The 19,395-nt window shown below is 36.4% G+C and overlaps 1 protein-coding gene across 7 annotated transcripts in view; it reads right to left on the bottom strand.

The window, feature by feature from the left end:
- Dync1i1 (dynein cytoplasmic 1 intermediate chain 1) overlaps positions 1-19,395 on the bottom strand; it is a 339,717-nt gene that overhangs the window by 264,980 nt on the left and 55,342 nt on the right. For 4 of the 7 annotated variants that reach the window (XM_004862716.4, XM_087204461.1, XM_087204462.1 and 1 more), the window contains one exon: positions 11,099-11,158. The exons of the other annotated variants lie outside the window; for them this stretch is intronic. In XM_004862716.4, coding sequence (XP_004862773.2) covers positions 11,099-11,158 — 60 coding nt within the window. The remainder of the gene's footprint in view (positions 1-11,098; positions 11,159-19,395) is intronic. 7 annotated transcript variants of the gene reach the window in all.

Genomic DNA, 19,395 nt, shown 5'->3' on the forward strand with positions numbered 1-19,395 from the left:
CTGTGGGGTGTAATTAGGCATCAAAGCATGACATCTCTGGAGTGGATTTCTAGAGTTGGGAATGGGATACACAGGGAGCAAAGGAGCAGCAGAGGCCCTACACCAAGGAAGGACCTGGGTTCCCTGGTCCCAGACACGGAGTGGGTGTTTTCCTCCAGGGACTGACGGGTGGCTAGGTAGTTGGCCTTTTCTAGCTACTTCAAGAAAGATGAGTTTTCATTCTCCTACATTTACATTTAAAAAATCATTTTAGGAAGTGTTTATTTCATTTCCATGATATTTGCTTCTAACTGTGCAGAGATATTAGCTTGGCAGCTAAAGTATTTTTCCTGAACAGAAGCAAATGTCAACTCTGGCTCAGGCAACAGGCACAGTAATGAATTTCATGGCACAAGTAAACCCTGCAATATTTCTGGGTTGAAAGAAGAGTCAAAATAATCATGGTTATACTAGAAGTTGGCAACATTGTTGGAGATTTTGCTATCAAGTGCCCCACTTTACAAAGGAAATTGAAAGTTCATACTAATAGAGACAGATGGTACATATTTTCTCCAATATTACATACAAATGATGATATGTTATAAAAAATTTTTAGGAATGATGTTTTATTTCCTTGATACTTCTAAACAAGCTTCCATAAGCTAAATGATGGTAGACTTTTTCAAGTAACTGAATACCATGGTAAAAGCACACCTCCTTATCAAATGTTCTTCAGAAAGACATATAGAGAGAAAGATAGATAAGACAGAAAGAAAACAACAGAAATAAAGAAAAAAGCATTTGACAAAACTTGGGAAATAAGCCACGTTAAGGTTTATTCATCAAGACTATTCAAGCTATTACTGTTCTGTTAGGTAAATGGCAGTAACTTTAAAATGTGAAAAGACATCAAGAATTGCCTAATTATATTTTTCTAATGCCTACCATCACATCACCAGTGATCTTATAGAAGTGGTTTTACTTCTGCTTTTGATAGGGTGATTTGTCTTACTACAGCAGTTTGTGATGGTGCCTGGAAGAGTCAGGAAGTTATACTCATCCTCTTCTTCAGCTGGAATACAGAGAAGGTTCAGAAAAAGAAGTCACCACCTACTAACAGTGTCTCTTAAAGACTGAAAGAAATTCTCACTTCCATTGAGGGGGAGTAGCAGCCAAATTCTTGTCCAAAACTTCAATTTTCCCTCAGTCTCTCTTTGCTTCCAAATATTCAAACAGTTCTATTAAGGATTTAACATGAGGAGAGATTGAAAAATAGGGTAAATGTTTAAATTTTAAGAAAATGTATTATGGTAAAAGATTGCCATTAAGTATCTGATCAGTCTTGCCATTTTCTGAAGCAGTTCTGGAAGTCTTCTTTTATGAGTGTCTTTTCAAAGTGTGATAAAATATGGTAAATGCTGCTGCCAAATGCCATCCAAAGGAAAAGGAGACTCATAAAAATATTACAGTGTGTCCTCATCCACTTTATTTACTGGATCTGGCACCATTTGACTTCTGTCTTTTCCCCCAAGCCAAAATGAGCATGAAAAGTAAATGTTTAAAATTGATTGGGGACATAAAGGCAGCCACAACAGCACAACTAAAGACACTCATGAAAGATGATGTCCAGGAACCAAAAACATTTTAAATATAATCGTTCCCTCAAATTCTCCCCTCTGTAACTCCAAATTTCAAAGATACACTCATTCACTTTCTAGCTTACACAGGTTCTTTCTGTGATATTTTAATTTGTTCTTTTTATCCTACCATTTTATTTTTCCCTTTCAGCATTGTCAATTCACTTAATCTAGTAAAATAACCTAAGAAAGCAAAGCACTTTTATTACTTTTGTAGGTACCTGCTTGGGAGAAAAAACAAAAAATCTGAGTTGTACTTATTTTCTCAGTTGATTTACAATTTACTTGTGAAATTTACTTGTGTTTACTTTATCTACAATTTTCTTGTGAAAGCTATTTTTAAATGTTATATCAGCTCCCATATTTCCCTTTGCTGATATTCACTTTGTTGATCACATAGTTAACATACAAATCCAGAATCAAGTGGCAAAATATTTGCTCTTTGATTCAAGATGGAGCAACAGAGACTAGACTTACTCTGCCAGTTAAAACAATTAAAAAAATAAATGGACAGCAGTTTGAATGAAAGTACAGTTTATAAGATACTAGAGGTTTGACAATGAAGGACAGTGACACATGAGAGAGGGAAAACAAGCAATGTGAGCCCTACTATTTCTCCTAGTTTATGGCACTGGAGTTTTCAGGTCATGGTACAGAGATGGAACCCAGAAGAAACCCAAATTCTCCCTAAATTGAAGAGGAAGAGTTCAGGAGGAGCAGGCAGTTAGAATTCACAGGACAAAACAGCAGAAGAAAACTGCACAAAGTAAAAACTCAGGTTTGCAAAGTGGTATGCCTGAGGATTTAGCTCAGTCCTGATACATACAGCTATTGAGAGAAACTACCTGAGGCCAATGAAAGAATCAGGTAAAAGGTTTACAGGGAACAGTTCTGGACTCTGTAGAAGAAATTGGAATACTGCTTGTTACCAGACAGGAGAAAAAGTCAAGATTTATAGGAAATTATTAGGAACACATACAAGAGTCATGCCTCAGTAGTAGAATTAATCACCCCTGGGTTAAGCACTGCTAAAGGACTCATTTTAAAATATTCTTAAAAGCAAGACCTGAAAAGATGAAACTGTTTTCAAGTGAATTAACTACATCTCAGAAGAAATCTCAATAGATTTATAGGAATTCAAATATATCCAACACCTACCAAAATAATACTCACAATGTCTGATATCAATAAAAATTACCCCATTATGGGTTATATGTAGATGTTCCCCCAAAGCCTCATGCACTCATACATGGAGCTTCTTGGAGGTGGCAGGGTGTAGAGTGTGAATGTAGATTAAATGTGTGTGAATTAAGGGTGTGATAATCAAACTTGTCCACTGATTGGTTGAGCATACTTCTAGGTGTGAAAATGGAAAGCCTCACTCTGGGTGTGGGTGGTACCACCCAAAAGGATTTTAGCCTGGATGAGATAAAAGGGAAAGACGGAAGGCAGGCTGCTGCTGCTTGCTGCTTTCTGCCTACCCTGCCATAGACTGTTTCTCCTCTATGATACCCCTCTACCATGCTGCCCTGTCCTGGAACCAGCTGATTATGGATTGAAACCTCTACAGATTTGAGCTGAAATAAACTCTCCTTCCTTTACTTGTACATGTTGGGTGTTTTTTGGGGTATTCTGACACCAGTCATGAGGGGAGAACATGAACAAGACAGCAAAATAGGAGACTTGGGGCTCTCCCTCCAGCCACTGGTGAACCAAATATATATGTGAATCAATTTCTTCTGAAAAAAATCCAGAAACTAGATGAGAGATTCTTATACACTGGACAACTGAGAAAATTCCCATAAAATCAACAGGAAAATCAGTAGGAAAAGCTGAGACACACTCTCGCCATAAATCCCATCCCTGGCAGTGTATCATGCAATCAGAGAGGATTCCTTATTTCTCAGCTTCTCTGTGATGAGTTAAGGGATTTTAACACACATCTAGTATCCCAGTTTTCACAGGTGCCACCACAGGGACTGACTCCTAATGTGCCTATCTGTGAAAGCTGATGGGGCCCAACATTCACTAGTTCCCTGGGACAGCAGAGATAAAAGAGACAGTACTCACTACTGATCTGAGGTCTACAAAGAACACAGCTGCAATCTGAAATAGCTCTACAAACTTTTCCAAAAACCTCTCCTGCCACCTAGCTTTAGCTAACTTCCCAGTTTCTCCTTAGAAGAGGTTATATTGCGCATCTGGTGTCTGGACTTTTCCAGTTTCTATCCAAGGATTTGACTTCTAATTTCCCAGTCTCTTGGAGCTGACAGGGCAGGTAATTACTAGTCCCTGGGAGTTTAAATGAGCATGTGGGTACTTCCTGTGGCTCCAAGAATATTATGACTAGCAAACCTGACCCTCAAAAATTAAGGGGGGATAAAGACAAACAAAGTAGAAGGAGTTCAGTATCATCAGATCTGATTTACAATAAATCCTAAAGGGAGTTCTTCTAGATGAAATGAAAAAAAAATGGAAAAAAACAGCACAAGAGCAAAAGAAAGTGTGAAATTTATTGGTATGGGTAAACATACAAACAAAACCATAAACCTGTTTTTCTAAAATGGTGGTGGGTAAATAGCTTTTAACTCAAGTATAAAACCAAAAAGTCAAAAGCCTTAAAATAGGTATAACTAAACTATGTTAATAGATACACAATATAAACAGATGTGAATTGTGATATCAATAACAGATACTATGGGAAAGGAGAGATAAAAGTGTAGTTTTGTATGTATGATAAATTGTTTAAAGGAACTATTATAACTGTAAGATATTTTATTTATATAAAAAATACCTGTGGAACTGAAGCAAAAGAAAAATGTATCAAAACTTACCAACAAACAACAAAACTCAAAGGAAGAGGGCAAGAACTACAAGACAAGTAGAAAACAGTTAATAAACTGAGAATATTAAATTCTTTCCTATCTATGATTATTTAAGTGTGTATAGTGGTTAAAACCAATATAGAAGAGATAGAGACTGGCCAAATGAATTTAAAAAACAAGATGCAAATATATTGTTTCTGCAAGAAATCTCACTTTAAACTCAAAGACACACACAGCCTGAAAGTGAAGGGATGGAAAAAAATACTCATGTAATCAGTAATGAAAAGAAAGCAAGAATAGTTATATCAGATAAAATAGACTTAAAGTCAAAAAAGTCTCTAGAGACAAAGAAAGTCTATACATCGATAAAAGTGTCAATTCAAAGGAAGATGTAACAATTGTAAATATAAATACACTAAATGCCAGGATACCTAAGTATATAAAATAAATATTGGCAGATCTGAATGAAGAAATTGGCAGCAACACAGTAAATAATGGTAGGAGATTTTAATATTTTGCCTTCAACATCAAGATAGAAAACCATTAAAGAAACAGAGAACTAGGCCAGGGATTGAGCTGAGTGGCACCACGCCTGCCTTGCAAGAGCAAGTTCCTGAGTTCAATCCCTGGTACCACAAGAAAAAAAAAAAAAAAAAGAAGCAGAGAACTTGGACAATACTACAGACCAAAGAGACCTAAGAAACACATAAAAACACCCAGTATCCATTCTTCAGAATATATGTTCTTCACAAGTGCACACAGAACCTTCTTCAGTATAGATGATATGTTATGCCACAAAAAAGACTTCATATATTTAATAAGATTAAAAATCATGCCAGTACATGTTATTACCAGAATTGAACTAGAAGCCAGTAATAGAAGGGAAATTAGGAAGTTCACAAACATAAAGACGTTAAGCTAAATTAAATTACACTATTGAGCAACCATTGGATCAAAGAAAATAATCAAAAAGGAATTTATAAAATGATCTTGAGATAAAAGGAAATATAAACACAACACACCCAAACTTAGGGACTACAACAAGTCTAATTCCAAGAAGAAAGTTTATAGCAATAAAATCCTACCTGAAAAAAGAAGAAAGATCTCAAATAAATAATCTAATATTACACCTCAAGGAACTATAAAAAGAACAACTAAGGCTGAAGTTAGAAGAATGAAAGAAATAATATAGATCAGAGCAGAAGTATATCAAATCTATGTAATTTTAGTTTCAACTAAAAAATTACTGAACATGCAAAGAAGCAAGAAAACATTATTAAAATGAAGAGATAAGTCAATACATTGATACTGACCCAGAGTTAACAGAGGCAATGGAATAGCAAAACGTTGGTAAAGCTACATTTCATGTGTTCAAAAATATTAGTATAAACATGAGATTTTTAAGAAGATTGAAATTGAATGTATAGAAATAAAAATTAAAATACTTGACATTAAAGATTTATTGGGTAAGCTTCATGGAAGATTAAAAATTGCAAAATAAAAGATTACTGAACATGAAAACAAATTAGTAGAAACTATCTAAAATAAGATTCAGATAGAAAAATAAATAAATGGAGTAAATGAGCTGAGGAAAAAGTACGTTAGTTCACCTACATGTGGTTTGAATCCTCAAGAAAGAAAAGATGGAAAGAAAAAACTTTGAAAAAATAGTGGTTCATTTCTATATATTTTCTGAAATCTATAAATTCACAGATCTAAGAATCTGAAGGAATTTCAAATACATGAAGAATAAACAAAAATATGCCTAGAAACATCATAATTAAATTGCCGAAAATAAATGTAAAAGAGTACATCATAAAAGCAGTCAGAAAAAAACATGTTTCATACAAGGCGTTAAAGATAGAGATATCAGCAGATTCTTGGTAAAAGAACAATACAAGTGAGTATACATTGCAACATTTTTAAAGTGCTGAAAGAAAATGATTATTAAAGGGAATTGTATCCTCACTGAAAAAATATTTCAGAAACAAAGATACAAAAAACCCCAAAGATGTAATAAAGACTAGAAAGAAAGAAAAAACTAAATAGGAAGAAAAGTCCAAAGGGGTAGGGGTGGTGGGAGGGGCAGAGGAAAGGAAAGAAGGGAAAGGAAAAATGATGAGAAATGGAAAAAATGGAAATAAAGTCTTTGAAAATAGGGAAGGGTGGAGGGGATGAAGGGAGGGCTAGGAATGGGGAAAAAATAAGAACCAAGATGCATCATGTAAAGGTACAATTCCCAATGAGAAATGTAATTGTGTTGTATACCTAAAATGTACCAATAAAAGAATTAAAAAAAAAAAAAGAAAAAACTACAAGAAATTTTACCAGATCTTCACTACAAGAAGCTTAAAGGATGTCTATCAGGTAGAAGCAGAATCATACCAGACAGAACTAAATATTATTCTTTATTGTTGTTTAAATTTCAAAAATAATTGTTTAAATGAAAAAGCAATGCAGTGTAGTAAATACTTATTACATATATAAAAGTAAAATGTATGATAAAACATCACAAAGACCAAGAGGAGAGAATCACATATGGAAATGGATTGTCTGCTTCCACTTCAAGAAAATGGAAAATTAAATGCAACTTTAACACAAAATAAGCAAAAAAAGAGAAATAATTAAGATCAGAATAGAAATAAATTAAATAGAAGGTAGAAAAAATTCAATGATGTGAAACACTTAGTCTTTGAAGAGATAAAATTGATAAACTTCTAGCCATATTTCTTAAGAGATAAACACAAACTTTATTAATATCAAGTAGGAAATGTAATTATATAGATTTCTCAGACTTTAAAAGGATAAGTAAATATCATACACAATTTTAGTCCAATAAATATGTCAGTGAAGATAAAACAGACATATTACTTGAAAGATTCAAGACACCAAAGCTCACTCAGGAAAATATAATCTCAATAGTGCCTTTACTATTAAAGTCGTTTAATTCATACTTTCAAATGTTCTCTATAATAAAATTCCAAACCCAAATGATTTCATAGGTGAGTTTTATACTAAGAAATATTTAAGGAATCATTTAAAATTAGTATCACATCACCAAACACATGATCCGCAAAATAACACATTTATCACTGGAATTTGTTGAATTTAAAATGGTTTTCTTTCTTAAGGACACTATCAAGAAAGTGAAAAACACAAGACAGATTGTGAGAAAATATTCACAAATTTTAAATCAAATAAAGGATCATTTTCAGAACACATAGAGAATTGTCAAAACTCAAAATTGAGAAAATAAACAACCTGATTAAAAAACAACATATAGGAGTAAAATATTTATGCAGGCATTTCATCAGAGAAGATATGAAGAAAGAAAAAATAAGCACATAAAGAGATAATTCAACAACATTTGTTGTTAGGGCTATGCAAACAAAAAAACCCACAATAATATACCACTACGGTCCTTTACTAATGGTTAAAAAATTGCTAAGTTTTTGGAAGTTCAAGTGTTGTCAAGAACACAGAGGAATGAGGCTCTCGGGCACTGTAGGAAGGAATGTATCATGGTAAGAAAACTGAAAATTTTTTAAATAGTTAAACAAACATCTATCTTATGATTTAGCCATTCTACTTGGAAGTATTTTCTCCAAAGAAAAGAAAGTATATATCTACAAAAATATTTGTACACGAATGTTTATAGCAGTTTTATTTGTAATTGTCATGATTTTAAAACAGTCCAAATGTACATCAAAAAGTGAATGAATAAAGAAACTATGGCACATTCATACAACAGAACACCACTTGAGAATAAAAAGGAATGCACTATTGATAGATATTTCATATGAATGAATCTCAATTATTCTGAGTGAAAGAGCTTAGTCAAAGGAGTCCCTCCAACATGACTTCACTTATACAACATTCTAGGAAACTCAAGCTAATGTGCAGTGATGGTAGATCAATTGTTCTTCAGGCCCAGGCAGCCTTGGGGAGAAGCAGGACTGTGTATTATAGACAGATACAAGGAAATTTTTACTCACACATGAGTGTGTTCACTATCTTGATGGTGGCAATAATTTCATGGATGTGTGTATATGTCAAAACATCAATTTGAATAATTTAAATATGTGTCATTTGTTTTACGTCAATTATACTTCAATCCTGCTGTTCAGTCAGGAGTCACAGAACTCTACAGACTATGGTCAATCCTGTGCCTCTGCTAAAGAAAAGGAAATAAAGCTGTCTCTAGAAAAATCTTGTTGCTTATTGGAGACATATTTTATAAAATTATATATGTGCCATGCATGTAAGGATTATCAAAAAGAACCATTTTAATGGAAGCAACATTTGAAATTGCAACATGACTTAAATAATTTCCTCTCAAATAGTCCTTGAACATTCATTCCTTCCAAACTCTGTAAGATAAGCCACTTTTTGTGAACAGAGTGCCATACCTCTGTCTCTTTCTGAGTTTGCTGTGAAGTAAAATGTGGTAGGTAAGGTGGGAGCCACAGATTTGCTCTCTCCGTAGAATAAGCTGTTCAGTTTACAGTGAGATTTGCTTGAAAAAAAACAGGACACAAATGGGATGCAAGTGGGAAAATTCCTAACTGTTCCACATCAGCAAGTTTTATTTAGCAATGCCGCAATCCATCTAGAAATCGTTAAGTGTACAGAGGGGAGTTTCTGTCAGTTCCTCCCTTCTATTTTTTTTTAACACAATGATATATTGAAGAATTATACTCTGAACGTCTCCTAAACCATGTAGGGACAGTGAGAGTCTTAGGTGGGATTAGATTAAGGACTGGGCCCCCTGAAAAGGTCTCTGCAGCCCAGCAAGCAGCAGGGAGCAGAGCTGTCAGTTTGGTTTTGACACCCGCCTCTGTAGCTACACTGAGCTGGCAGCCTGCACTGTTGACACTCCCTTATTTGTAGCTATGCTGTGCCCCCTAAAACCCTCTTTACATAGTTGCTCCTCAAAAAACATTTTCCTTCCAAATTCCCCTGACAGCCCACTTACTCTGGCCCCTAGCAACAAGTTTAGTAGCCAATCAAGAGTTAATCCTCAAGAGGGTGGAGAGAGGGCTCCTCCGGCATAAAACAGGACCACCATCCCGGATTCCTCGTGTCTCAGCTCTGAGCACCCCACTCCTTGCCCAGAGTGGCTTTCTACTGCTTTCTGCAATACCTACAGTAAAAGTACTTTTGCTTTGCACTAGTGTTCTCTGACTCTTCTTCTTCCTTCTACGTGGGAGAGAGAGACAGGCCGGTGAGGGTGAGTCTGGTGACCCCTACACCCCAGACCCACTGGACATACCAATCATAATGTCCTATGTGTTCACTGTTTCTCTGTTTGAATTAAGCCACCTTTTTTTATTATTTAAATAATACAAATTGAACTACAACATACAATAAACTATGTTGTCAAAACAGTAAAAAATCTCATAATTTAAAAAAAAAAGATCTGTGTGTCAGTTAGCTAAAGTATTAGATAAAACAGTTCCTTGGTTTAGCATTGTGAGTCAGCCAAGCAGTTTTGTACACAGAACGGGACCCAGAAAATGGCATTTAACCTGGCAGGAAGGCAGTCCTTCAGCCTCCCTTCCCCACCCAAGTAGTCACTGGTTCAAAGAAACCCAGAGATACACGTCTAGGAATCTCAGGAATTCAAAGTAATGCTCATGGTAGATATTAGGTTTATATTTAGAAAGAAACAAACCAATAGTTTCATAAAAGGCAGAAATAAAATTTGCTATTTATAGTAGAGATATCCAGTGGTATTCTGGTAAATACTTCATAACTGGCTTAAAGGTGGGGGAACCAGACAAGCCCTGTTTTGCAGTGGTTGTCAATTTCTGTGGTGTAAATATGCCTACCACGGGTGATTTCAAGTTGATTTATCTGAACAAGAAGTTGGAAAGTGTGCAGTCAGCTCTCCTGGGCTTGATAATGAGCCAGGACAAGCACGCCAGTGGAAACTTATCATGTGTGACTATAACTAACTCCAATCTTATAAGATAAATAAAACAAGTTTCTAGAATATGCTTGTGTGTTTTGTGCTTTATGGATGAATTTTCAACTCTGATGATATCTTTTAACCCTGCACAATACCTTTCCATCTGACATTAACTTTAGGAGATACTACCTAACATCAACTATTTGAAGTATTGTTATGATTGAGGCATTAAATAAACAAAGTTGCATTTATTTAACAGGAACCTCTCTAAACAAAATTTAATTCCAATTAAGAGCTTATTGTGAATTCTGTAACAAATGAAAATAAAAGGTAACAAACAAGACACAACATCTTAATATCAATCATAGACAAAATTAACCCATGGAAATTTGTTAGTAAAGGTAAAGAATTACTAGGATAACGTCAAATGCATCTCCCATCCCAGAACTTGTTTACCCCACAACTAAGTAGAGTTGTCAGTTCGTGTTTGTATTTTTGTTTTGGGGCAGCACTGCTTTGCAATAATAGGAGTTAATAAAGAGACACCAAAAGCCTTCTTTTTGTGGTGTTTCCCACAAAGAGAGACTTTCTCAAAGCTTTACAAGGAAAACTAACAGAAGGAAACAAACTTTTCAAACTGGAAGTTCAACAAAACGGGAGAAAACAAGAGCAACAACAGCTCCAGCATTTCAACACAACTGTAGCAAAGAAACAATAAAAGGAGTAACAAAAGAGCAGACATATACCCAAGTTCTGAGTCTGACTGCAGCTGGAGCACTGAGGGGTCTGTGTCCCACTGCAGGGTCCTAATCGTGCAGCACAAAGGAAAAAGAACACAGAGAATTAACAAAATGGGAGGGCAACAAACCAAACCAAACCAAACTATCATTCATCAAGGTAATGTATATACAATATACAATACACACACAGAACAGTCCCATTCCATCCCCCTCCATTCCCAGGAATTAGCAAATGACAAGAAAAAACAAGAAGCCATCCTTCTCTTTGAACATCTGTTTGATTGGAAGCTACGGCTGTTTTCTTGGAAGACAGCCCACAGCCAAATATTCAAACTCCATGCACACGCCTACCCTGTGCTTTGTTTTGGTTTGTACCACAGTCTGATTGACTTGAGCATGCAAACTGCTGTATGTATCCCTGACACCTCAGAGCCCATCCACATCTGGGAACTCCAAGCATCTTCCAGGCTCTGGTGAGAACTAAATGCAAATGGACCACGGCAGGAACATCTGGAGACACAGGACTAGATGGACATAACTGCAGGATCTGGTGAATAACTGGCTTACTCTAGTCGGTTACTGTAAATATGATACATTAGATTTAGAAACTTATGAGTATTTTCATGGTTTTTTTCCTATGTAGATTACACCAAATGGTCACTACCAATGTCACCTGTCTCTAAGATGCCAGGGATTTATATCTTTAAAATATTTCACAAGAGATAACACAGAGTATCAGTAACCACCAGGACATCCCATTTTCCTTGATGTTTCTCCTTCATAATAAGAAGGGATAAATAGTTCTTATATAACAAACAGAGTGCACACAAGGACCTTTCTCAAGCAGGCTCTTTACATTTCCTGCACAGAATCAGTTACAGGTGAACCAGGCATGAAGCTATTTGGGAGACAATTGATGGACATCTCGCTCTTTAGTCAAGCATGTGTGACTCAAACTGAGCCTTGGTGACTCACTCAGCTGTGTATGTTGGGCACGCTGGTTTAAGTTCTCAGGCCCAATACTCTTTTGCTTGCTTAAAGTGTGGCTCACAGACCAGTGGCATCAGGATCCCCGGGAAGCTTGTTGAAAATGCAGACACTTGGGTCCCATCCCAGATTTACTGACTTCACAGTACAGTTTAACTATGTCCCCAGGTGATCTGTGGGCACAGTAACATTTGAGAAGTCTTTCTCAGTTTCCTCGTCTATAAAGATTTACCATGGCCTAAGAAATCATTTATGATCTGCTTGCAGCTATCTTCCAACTTACCTGTAACTGCTCTTCTTCTCCCTCAGTGTCCTCTTTGATATTCTTGCATCAAATATCTGAATGGCTCAGGAATTTGTTTCTGCCATAGCTTGGCTCAAATGTCATCTCCACACAGAGTTTTCCCCTCTTCCAAATCAAGTGGTCCTTCCTTATCATTCATCCTCTCTTTCCCTTAACTTGATTTATTTTCTTCATAGTATTCATCTTTACACATGATTTTCTTATACATCAGTTTATTTATCACTGATATTTGACTCTGGACTTAAGCTTTATTATGCAGGATTATTATATTATATTATAGGGATGTGCTTATATAATATTTGATGAATGAATGAATCTTTCTCTATTATTTTTACAAGGATTAAGTGAAATTATACCTAGAAGGCATAGTAACTATTTGATAATCAGTAGCTGTGGTAATTACTACCATGCCCACTCTGTCTATTGCTAATGTTTCTTTGAGTCAAGCCATCACCTACATGACAGATCCCATTATTAGCTTCTGCTGAGAGATAAGGATGTAATGTCTCAGCTTCCTTTATTACCTCTGGTTATATTCCTGTCTTCTTACCTGAACGCTCTGAAAGATGATAACTGAAGTCCAGTGACAACACAAACTGGCCATTCTTCCTGAGACCAGTGCTTCTCAAACTTTTTAGCACATACAGATTTCTGGATATTATTGAAATGCAGATTCTGACTTAGTAGGTTTGGGGTGGCCTAAAATTCTGCATTTTGAACAAGTTCTATGGGATGCTCATGGTGCTGGGCTGTACTAAAGTCTTGACCTGGATAAGTATTTGTCAGACTGACCTTGAGAACTTAATATAACACACAATGCTAATCTCCAATCCCTTAGGTTTAGATCTGGAGTGGAGGCTGAGAATTTGTATTTCTAACAAGTTCCCAGGTGATATTTACAAGACTGACTAGGAGTTCACCTTTAGAGAATGACTGGGCCAGACCACTGCTTTGTTAGCAAACAGAAGACATTACTCACGCTCAAACGTATCAACATCTAAACTTCTCATGTGCCCAAAGCCCACGCCACCTCCAACCAAGTAAATCAGCCTATCTGGGGCAGGACCCAGGCATCTCTAATTCCGAAAGTTCTTTAGGTGATTTTAATGTGCAGCCAGGGCTTAAAACTACCTCTCTGGACATATTTTCCATTCAAGAACAGCCACCCATCCTGTTGGGGACATCAATTCTTTCACTTTGGTCCAAATGGGGGAAGTAATGGAATCAATCCATTAAAATAACTTACACTTGCTGTTCACATACTTCTGGGGATCGAGTTTAAGGTATTTTTTCTGCTATAACAGAAGAGCAGCAGCCTTTGGCTCTTGCTGTCAATGAGAAGTGTTTCCTTCTGAGGGGTGGAACCTTAGTGTGCCCTGAGGCTTCAACCTTCTCCACTTCTCCAGGCAGGTGAAGAATATAGTAGCTGCCAGGTGGTCTGGTTGTTCTATTATTTATTGGATAGATAATATGAGCTCATTATACACTTAAGAAAAGCAATAGTGATTTTTTTCAGAATTACTCTCTAAGGAAATCCACTGATTAGTAGCCTGGAGTTTGCATTTTCAGCCAGAATGACAAAGGCAATACATGTAAGTAATGCCTCAGCAAGCTTACCCCTACTCCATCATGCATATATTATCCAGTAAAACAAATCACAGTTATTGTCAGTAACAAGCTGTCAGGTAATGAATAAATGCAAGGGTACCATTAAGTGTATCAGTTTTATTTTCTTTTCGTTTTTCCCATTATTATCTGTGAGGTGGTCAAATTCACACAGAATGTATTTTTCTTTCATTTTTTTTTTCAAATAAACTTAAAGCCAATACATTCAACGGGCAAAGGTGGTCTGTGTTTCCAAAGATGGCTGAGAAGAGTATGACACGTTTGATGGATTCCTTCTGTGCAAATTTGTAATGAGTTTTCCTGCACATGGCAATGTTTGGGCCTATAGATGGAAGGTTTGTGTTCCTGACATGGCTCTGCTGTCAGCAGACAAGGATCCTGTGCCCAGCAAGATGAAGGAGCAGGCCAAGACACCTTCATGGTTCTGAGATTTGCCTTTTAGAATACAGGATGATTATTAAACTGCCTTTTGGTTCCCTCTCCTCAATTGGAATAACTTAATTTCACCAATTGACATAGCTTTTACCTCTCAACCATTTTATTGTCAAGTGACTGTGAAAATAGAATGATAGTTTCCCCTACAGCTTCTTGGGCAACTTAACATCTTGCCAAGAGGTTTACTAATAAAATGAAAGAAGTAGTAAAACTACAAGCAAATGCATGAGAACAGAATATACTATCAGAAATCACTCTCATATAGAAATCACCCTGTTTACTACCGTAGCTAGTTCTATTTTGTAGTCATTTCTGGAATGGCTCAATCAATGCATACTTGGAAGAGAATATTTTTGATAAAGACATTCATTTACTTATTCAATAAACTTCTATTTGGGGCCTAGTATATAGAAGACTGTCATAGCAATATTAAATGAATTCTGAAGGAAATTATAGTTTATATTGTATGATAATATACTATCTATTTATCATCTTTATTTTAGTAGACCAAGGGAGAAAGTAAAGCATGCCATATAAGAGGCACCATGGGATTCTGAGGGACATGTGACTTGCACTTAAGAATTTGATACTTAAGTAAAGGAAATGAGACATATAAAAATGTATGCCTAGTGATATACTGATGACTTATACAAGGAAAATGCAGTTTTCATCACTTTTGCAATTCTCATTTTTAAAATTTTAATAAACATTAGCTGAAAAAATAAACACCATAAAAAATATTAAAGGTAATGATACTTTTAAGTTCCTTTCGCTGAATGTCAACTTGGCCGGCCAGCCAGGCTGTGGGCTACACTTTCACGATTCCTTGGAAGAGGAGCCAAGAGATACAACTTTCTCTGGTAAGATCAGAGACTCCTCATTTCATCAGTGCCAAGTGTATTACATTTAAGAACCTAAGTTAGTGTATTAGGTCTTACAAGAGTCAGTTTTACTTTAGATGTAAATTTACCAGTTCATCATGAGAACAGTAATTTCCAGGCAAACTAATCACACAATCCTGCTCTTCAAGACTAGCTAGATGGCCAGCACGGGCTGTCAGTTTAGCACAGGTGAAACTGAATGTGTAACTATTATAGCTCCTCCCAGTCTTCCCTCCACCTGTCCTCACTTTTCATTAAGACCACAACTGCTCACTGCCACCCATGTCTTCCTTTTTTCTAACTCCTAGACTGACCAGCCCAGCTTTTCCTGAAGGATACCTCCTCCTCACTCTTGTAACTATGTCAATTACATTTCTGTCTAGTATTTCTGCCTGAGAAACCACCTTAGTTTTGTTTGCTTTTTTTTTTTTTTATGAGTTGCATTTGCCTGCTTTGACCAGTTTTAGCTAATTTCCTAGGTTTGGTCTCTGAGAATCTAAGATAAGAACTCTGATCTCTTTTATCAGGGCCCTGCTGTTTGCACAGATGCTCAAGAGCCCAGTGATCCCTTACTACTTGAGACCAAGGAGTACTGTCATGATTCTATGCTCCCACATCTGTACTGGTTGTTATGGTCACATTTATCAACTTTGTTTCAAAATTCTAAATAGAGAAGCTTTCCACACCATGGAAAATAGTAACTCCCTCATTTGATCCTAAGTATGTCAAATAATGTAGCCTCTGGTATCTCATCCTAAAAAGCCTACCCTCTAACCCTTTATTAAAATGTGAGGGGATTTAGCTCAGTGGTTCCACCACCTCCCACACAAGCGTAAGGTCCCGAGTTCAATCCCCGGAACCAAAAAAAAAAAAAAAAAAAAAAAGTGAGGGTCAAGATGTTTTTCAATATGTTTCTTTTTAAAAAAATAGACAAAATATCACAATTCTTCAACCTAGTAGTGACCTAGTAAGAGACTAAGAGAACTTTAGATTTTAAACCCTTTACCAGTTCACCACTGTCCAACTTATAAGATCCCTTCTTCATTGATTTAATTTTCTTTGCTCAGTTTCAGTTAATTAGATAGAGGTTAAACTTTAAAAACAATACAAACAACAATAATCCTTGGCTATCTGTTGAAATACAACTTAGGAGTGAGAGCCAGGCTGTCTGGGTTGCACATACATTAATTTGTGGTTCATTTCTTCCTGTTCAGCTCTTAGCAACAACAGTTTGGAGGTCTTCATTCTTCTTTCCATCTTTATTAGATAACAGACTAGAAATCCTTAAAATTATTCCCCATAAAGTATCTTTTCTTTCATCTTTTTTAGGTTTTGGTTAATCGGAAAAAGATGTCCAATAAATATTTGGAAGACAGCAGATAAGAATGATGTGATTTATGATGCTGACACTCAATATGAATGAGACACTCTCATATACTGCTGGTGACATTTAAATTAGTATGGTTTGGGGGCATGCAATATGCCAATATGTAGCAAGAACTGTAATAACTGAATTACTCTTAGGCCAGTTTTACTCTAGGCTGTAAATATGAAACATAATTAGCAATACTAAAAAAAAAAAATGTTGCTGCTGCTGCTGCTGAAGATGACTACAACTTCCATATCATCCAATCCCATGGTCAGTTCTTGTCCTTCATCCTTGATTGCTGTCATTCTGGTCACAACTAGTTCCTTCATAGAATGTTCTTTCAGTTTTCTTATTCCTGAAAATCTTGTTTGTTTTCTACCTCCCATTGTAATTTTGGAAAGGCATCCCATAAAACATGCATTCTCCAGCCAAGGTTATGTCTTCTCCCCTTACTTCTGAACTCTTACCTTAGGCTATTTCATAGATGTCCATGTGTCTTCTGCAAAAAGTAACCCCAATGTGCTCATAACCAGTGAGCTCCAAATCTCAAGTTTTCAAATGCCCAGTGGAATGTCTGTCTGCACACTACCCTTCCTTACCTTTCCTTCCCTTCTTCATTATCACAACCCTAGTTTGGACTTTCAGACTTCCTAATCAGACCACTAGTTCCTAAGCCAGTCCTCAGGTTTTAAAGCATTATAAAAGTGCAGTGGAGTAGGCCTGCATCTCAGGCCAGAGGCACACGCACCTGTGCTTTTAACAAGTTGCCAGTAAATTCAGTGAACACGTGCCAAGTGTGGGAGCCAGGAATTTCAACTTTCTCAGTGGTCGCCCTAGTCTCCTAGACTCTGACCTCTTTTCTTCTCACTCATTGGTGCACTTCCTACATACCATCCTCTGGAATGCCTACCTCCCACCTTTCCCTTTCTAAACCATGTGCATCCTTTAAAGCCAAGATCAAATGCCTTCTCCAAATGTATTTGTCCCCAACAATATCACTCAGGAACAGTGTATCTAACATATGAACTAGAGAAATGCCTGGCCCTCTAGTTTCACAGCTCTCTTTGCCAATCTTCTGTTCATTTGATCTCAGTAACAGACTTGCATCAAACTTAAAGCCAAGTCTGAAGATGGTCCACAAGAGTCAGGAGCACTTTTCAAAGCCCAGAGGCTTAGCATCAAGCCAAACATAGTGCTCTTCTCCTTCCAACTTTTTGCCTTGAGTCTCACAACTGGATTTCTGTCTTGTTTCTGACAGCAAAGCCTTACACTGTACCTCAGTTTTCATAACAATGGCCAACAGTCCTCTGGAGTAGTAATGTCCACCTTCAGGCAACTTGCCCAGTATGTGTGTCCCTCTCTGGACCAGAAAACCTGGATTTTAGCTGTATTCTCATCATCATTCCCATCTCACCTAGTTTTCTGCAAGCAATGCTACATGTGCACAGGCACACACTCTAAATTAACCAACATTTACCAAGTACCTAATAAGTGTCAAGATTCTATGTAGGGTAGTAATGAATCAAAATCAATTGTTCCACGTGAACATACTATAGGTTTATTGGCTTATGACATTATTATTCATCTTATGACTATACATATTTGACAGCTGTAACAACATAGCAACATTTTCTTTGATTCCTTCAAATTATATCTGTCCATATATTAGATGAAGGATCTCTAGAAGTAAGAATAATTCCTACCATTATATTTCTTGAAGTAGCACAGTGTTTGGTAGAAAATAAATTGTCAACCATTTCCTGAGTAGATGAATGAATGAACCAACCAATGAATGATCTTCATTTGCCTTTCCTATAGATGGGTGTGAAGCATAAAGGTAAGTTGATTCCAAATGAAATAATTTTTATTAAAGAACTAATCAGGACTCATCTGTCTTATTTCTTTAATAACCACTGAAGGACTTACAAGCAACACAGTCTTGTACTACATGTCACCACATGGGCCCAGGAAAGTTTTCAGACTTATCTCTGCACTGAAGAAGGAAATCTATCTATAAAATGCTGACCATATTGCTGGTTTATGTTGAGAACAAAAGAGGTCCAGCAACTTTTCTACCAAATAGACTTATCAATACTACTGAATCCCTGAAGCAAATGCACTGGAATCCAAATGTTCATGTTCTTCCTTTTATCTCTAAGATGGCAGAACACAGAACTCTAATGAGTCCCAAAGTTTCTCTGAATTCTTGTTCCACATATCTTCACTGTCAAAGAGACCACTAGCAACTAACAAAAAGGGAAAACAATTTAGGCCAATTGTGAGCATAGTGCCAAGCAGAAAATCTATAGTCAGTGCCATTCCCAAATATCTAATTTTTAAATGCCATTTCCAAAAGGAAAACACTGATTAATAAGGATATTTAAAAATCTATCATATCACTCAATCTGTCACATTCATTAACATGAGATCAAGTAAGTAAGGATGGTGTTTAAATAATGAGTTAATGTTTTCCATTCAAATCCCCGTGATTTCCTTTCTTGAACTGGCAATGATAAGGATAAAGATTTTTGATGTCAGAAATAAAATTGGATCAGCAATATATATTTATTTTGGGCTTTAAAAAATATTTTTCTTAATTTACAGTGTGAGACTCTTCCCTGTGTTGGATGACCCCAGAGCCAATACAGTCGATGTTAAGTCTCATAGGAAGTCCATCTGAGCTAAATTCAAAAAGAAATGT

Source organism: Heterocephalus glaber, unplaced genomic scaffold, assembly GCF_053883595.1.
Source record: "Heterocephalus glaber isolate CG9 unplaced genomic scaffold, H.glaber_assembly_v1.0 deba00000546, whole genome shotgun sequence".
Classification (NCBI taxonomy): Eukaryota; Metazoa; Chordata; class Mammalia; order Rodentia; family Bathyergidae; genus Heterocephalus; species Heterocephalus glaber.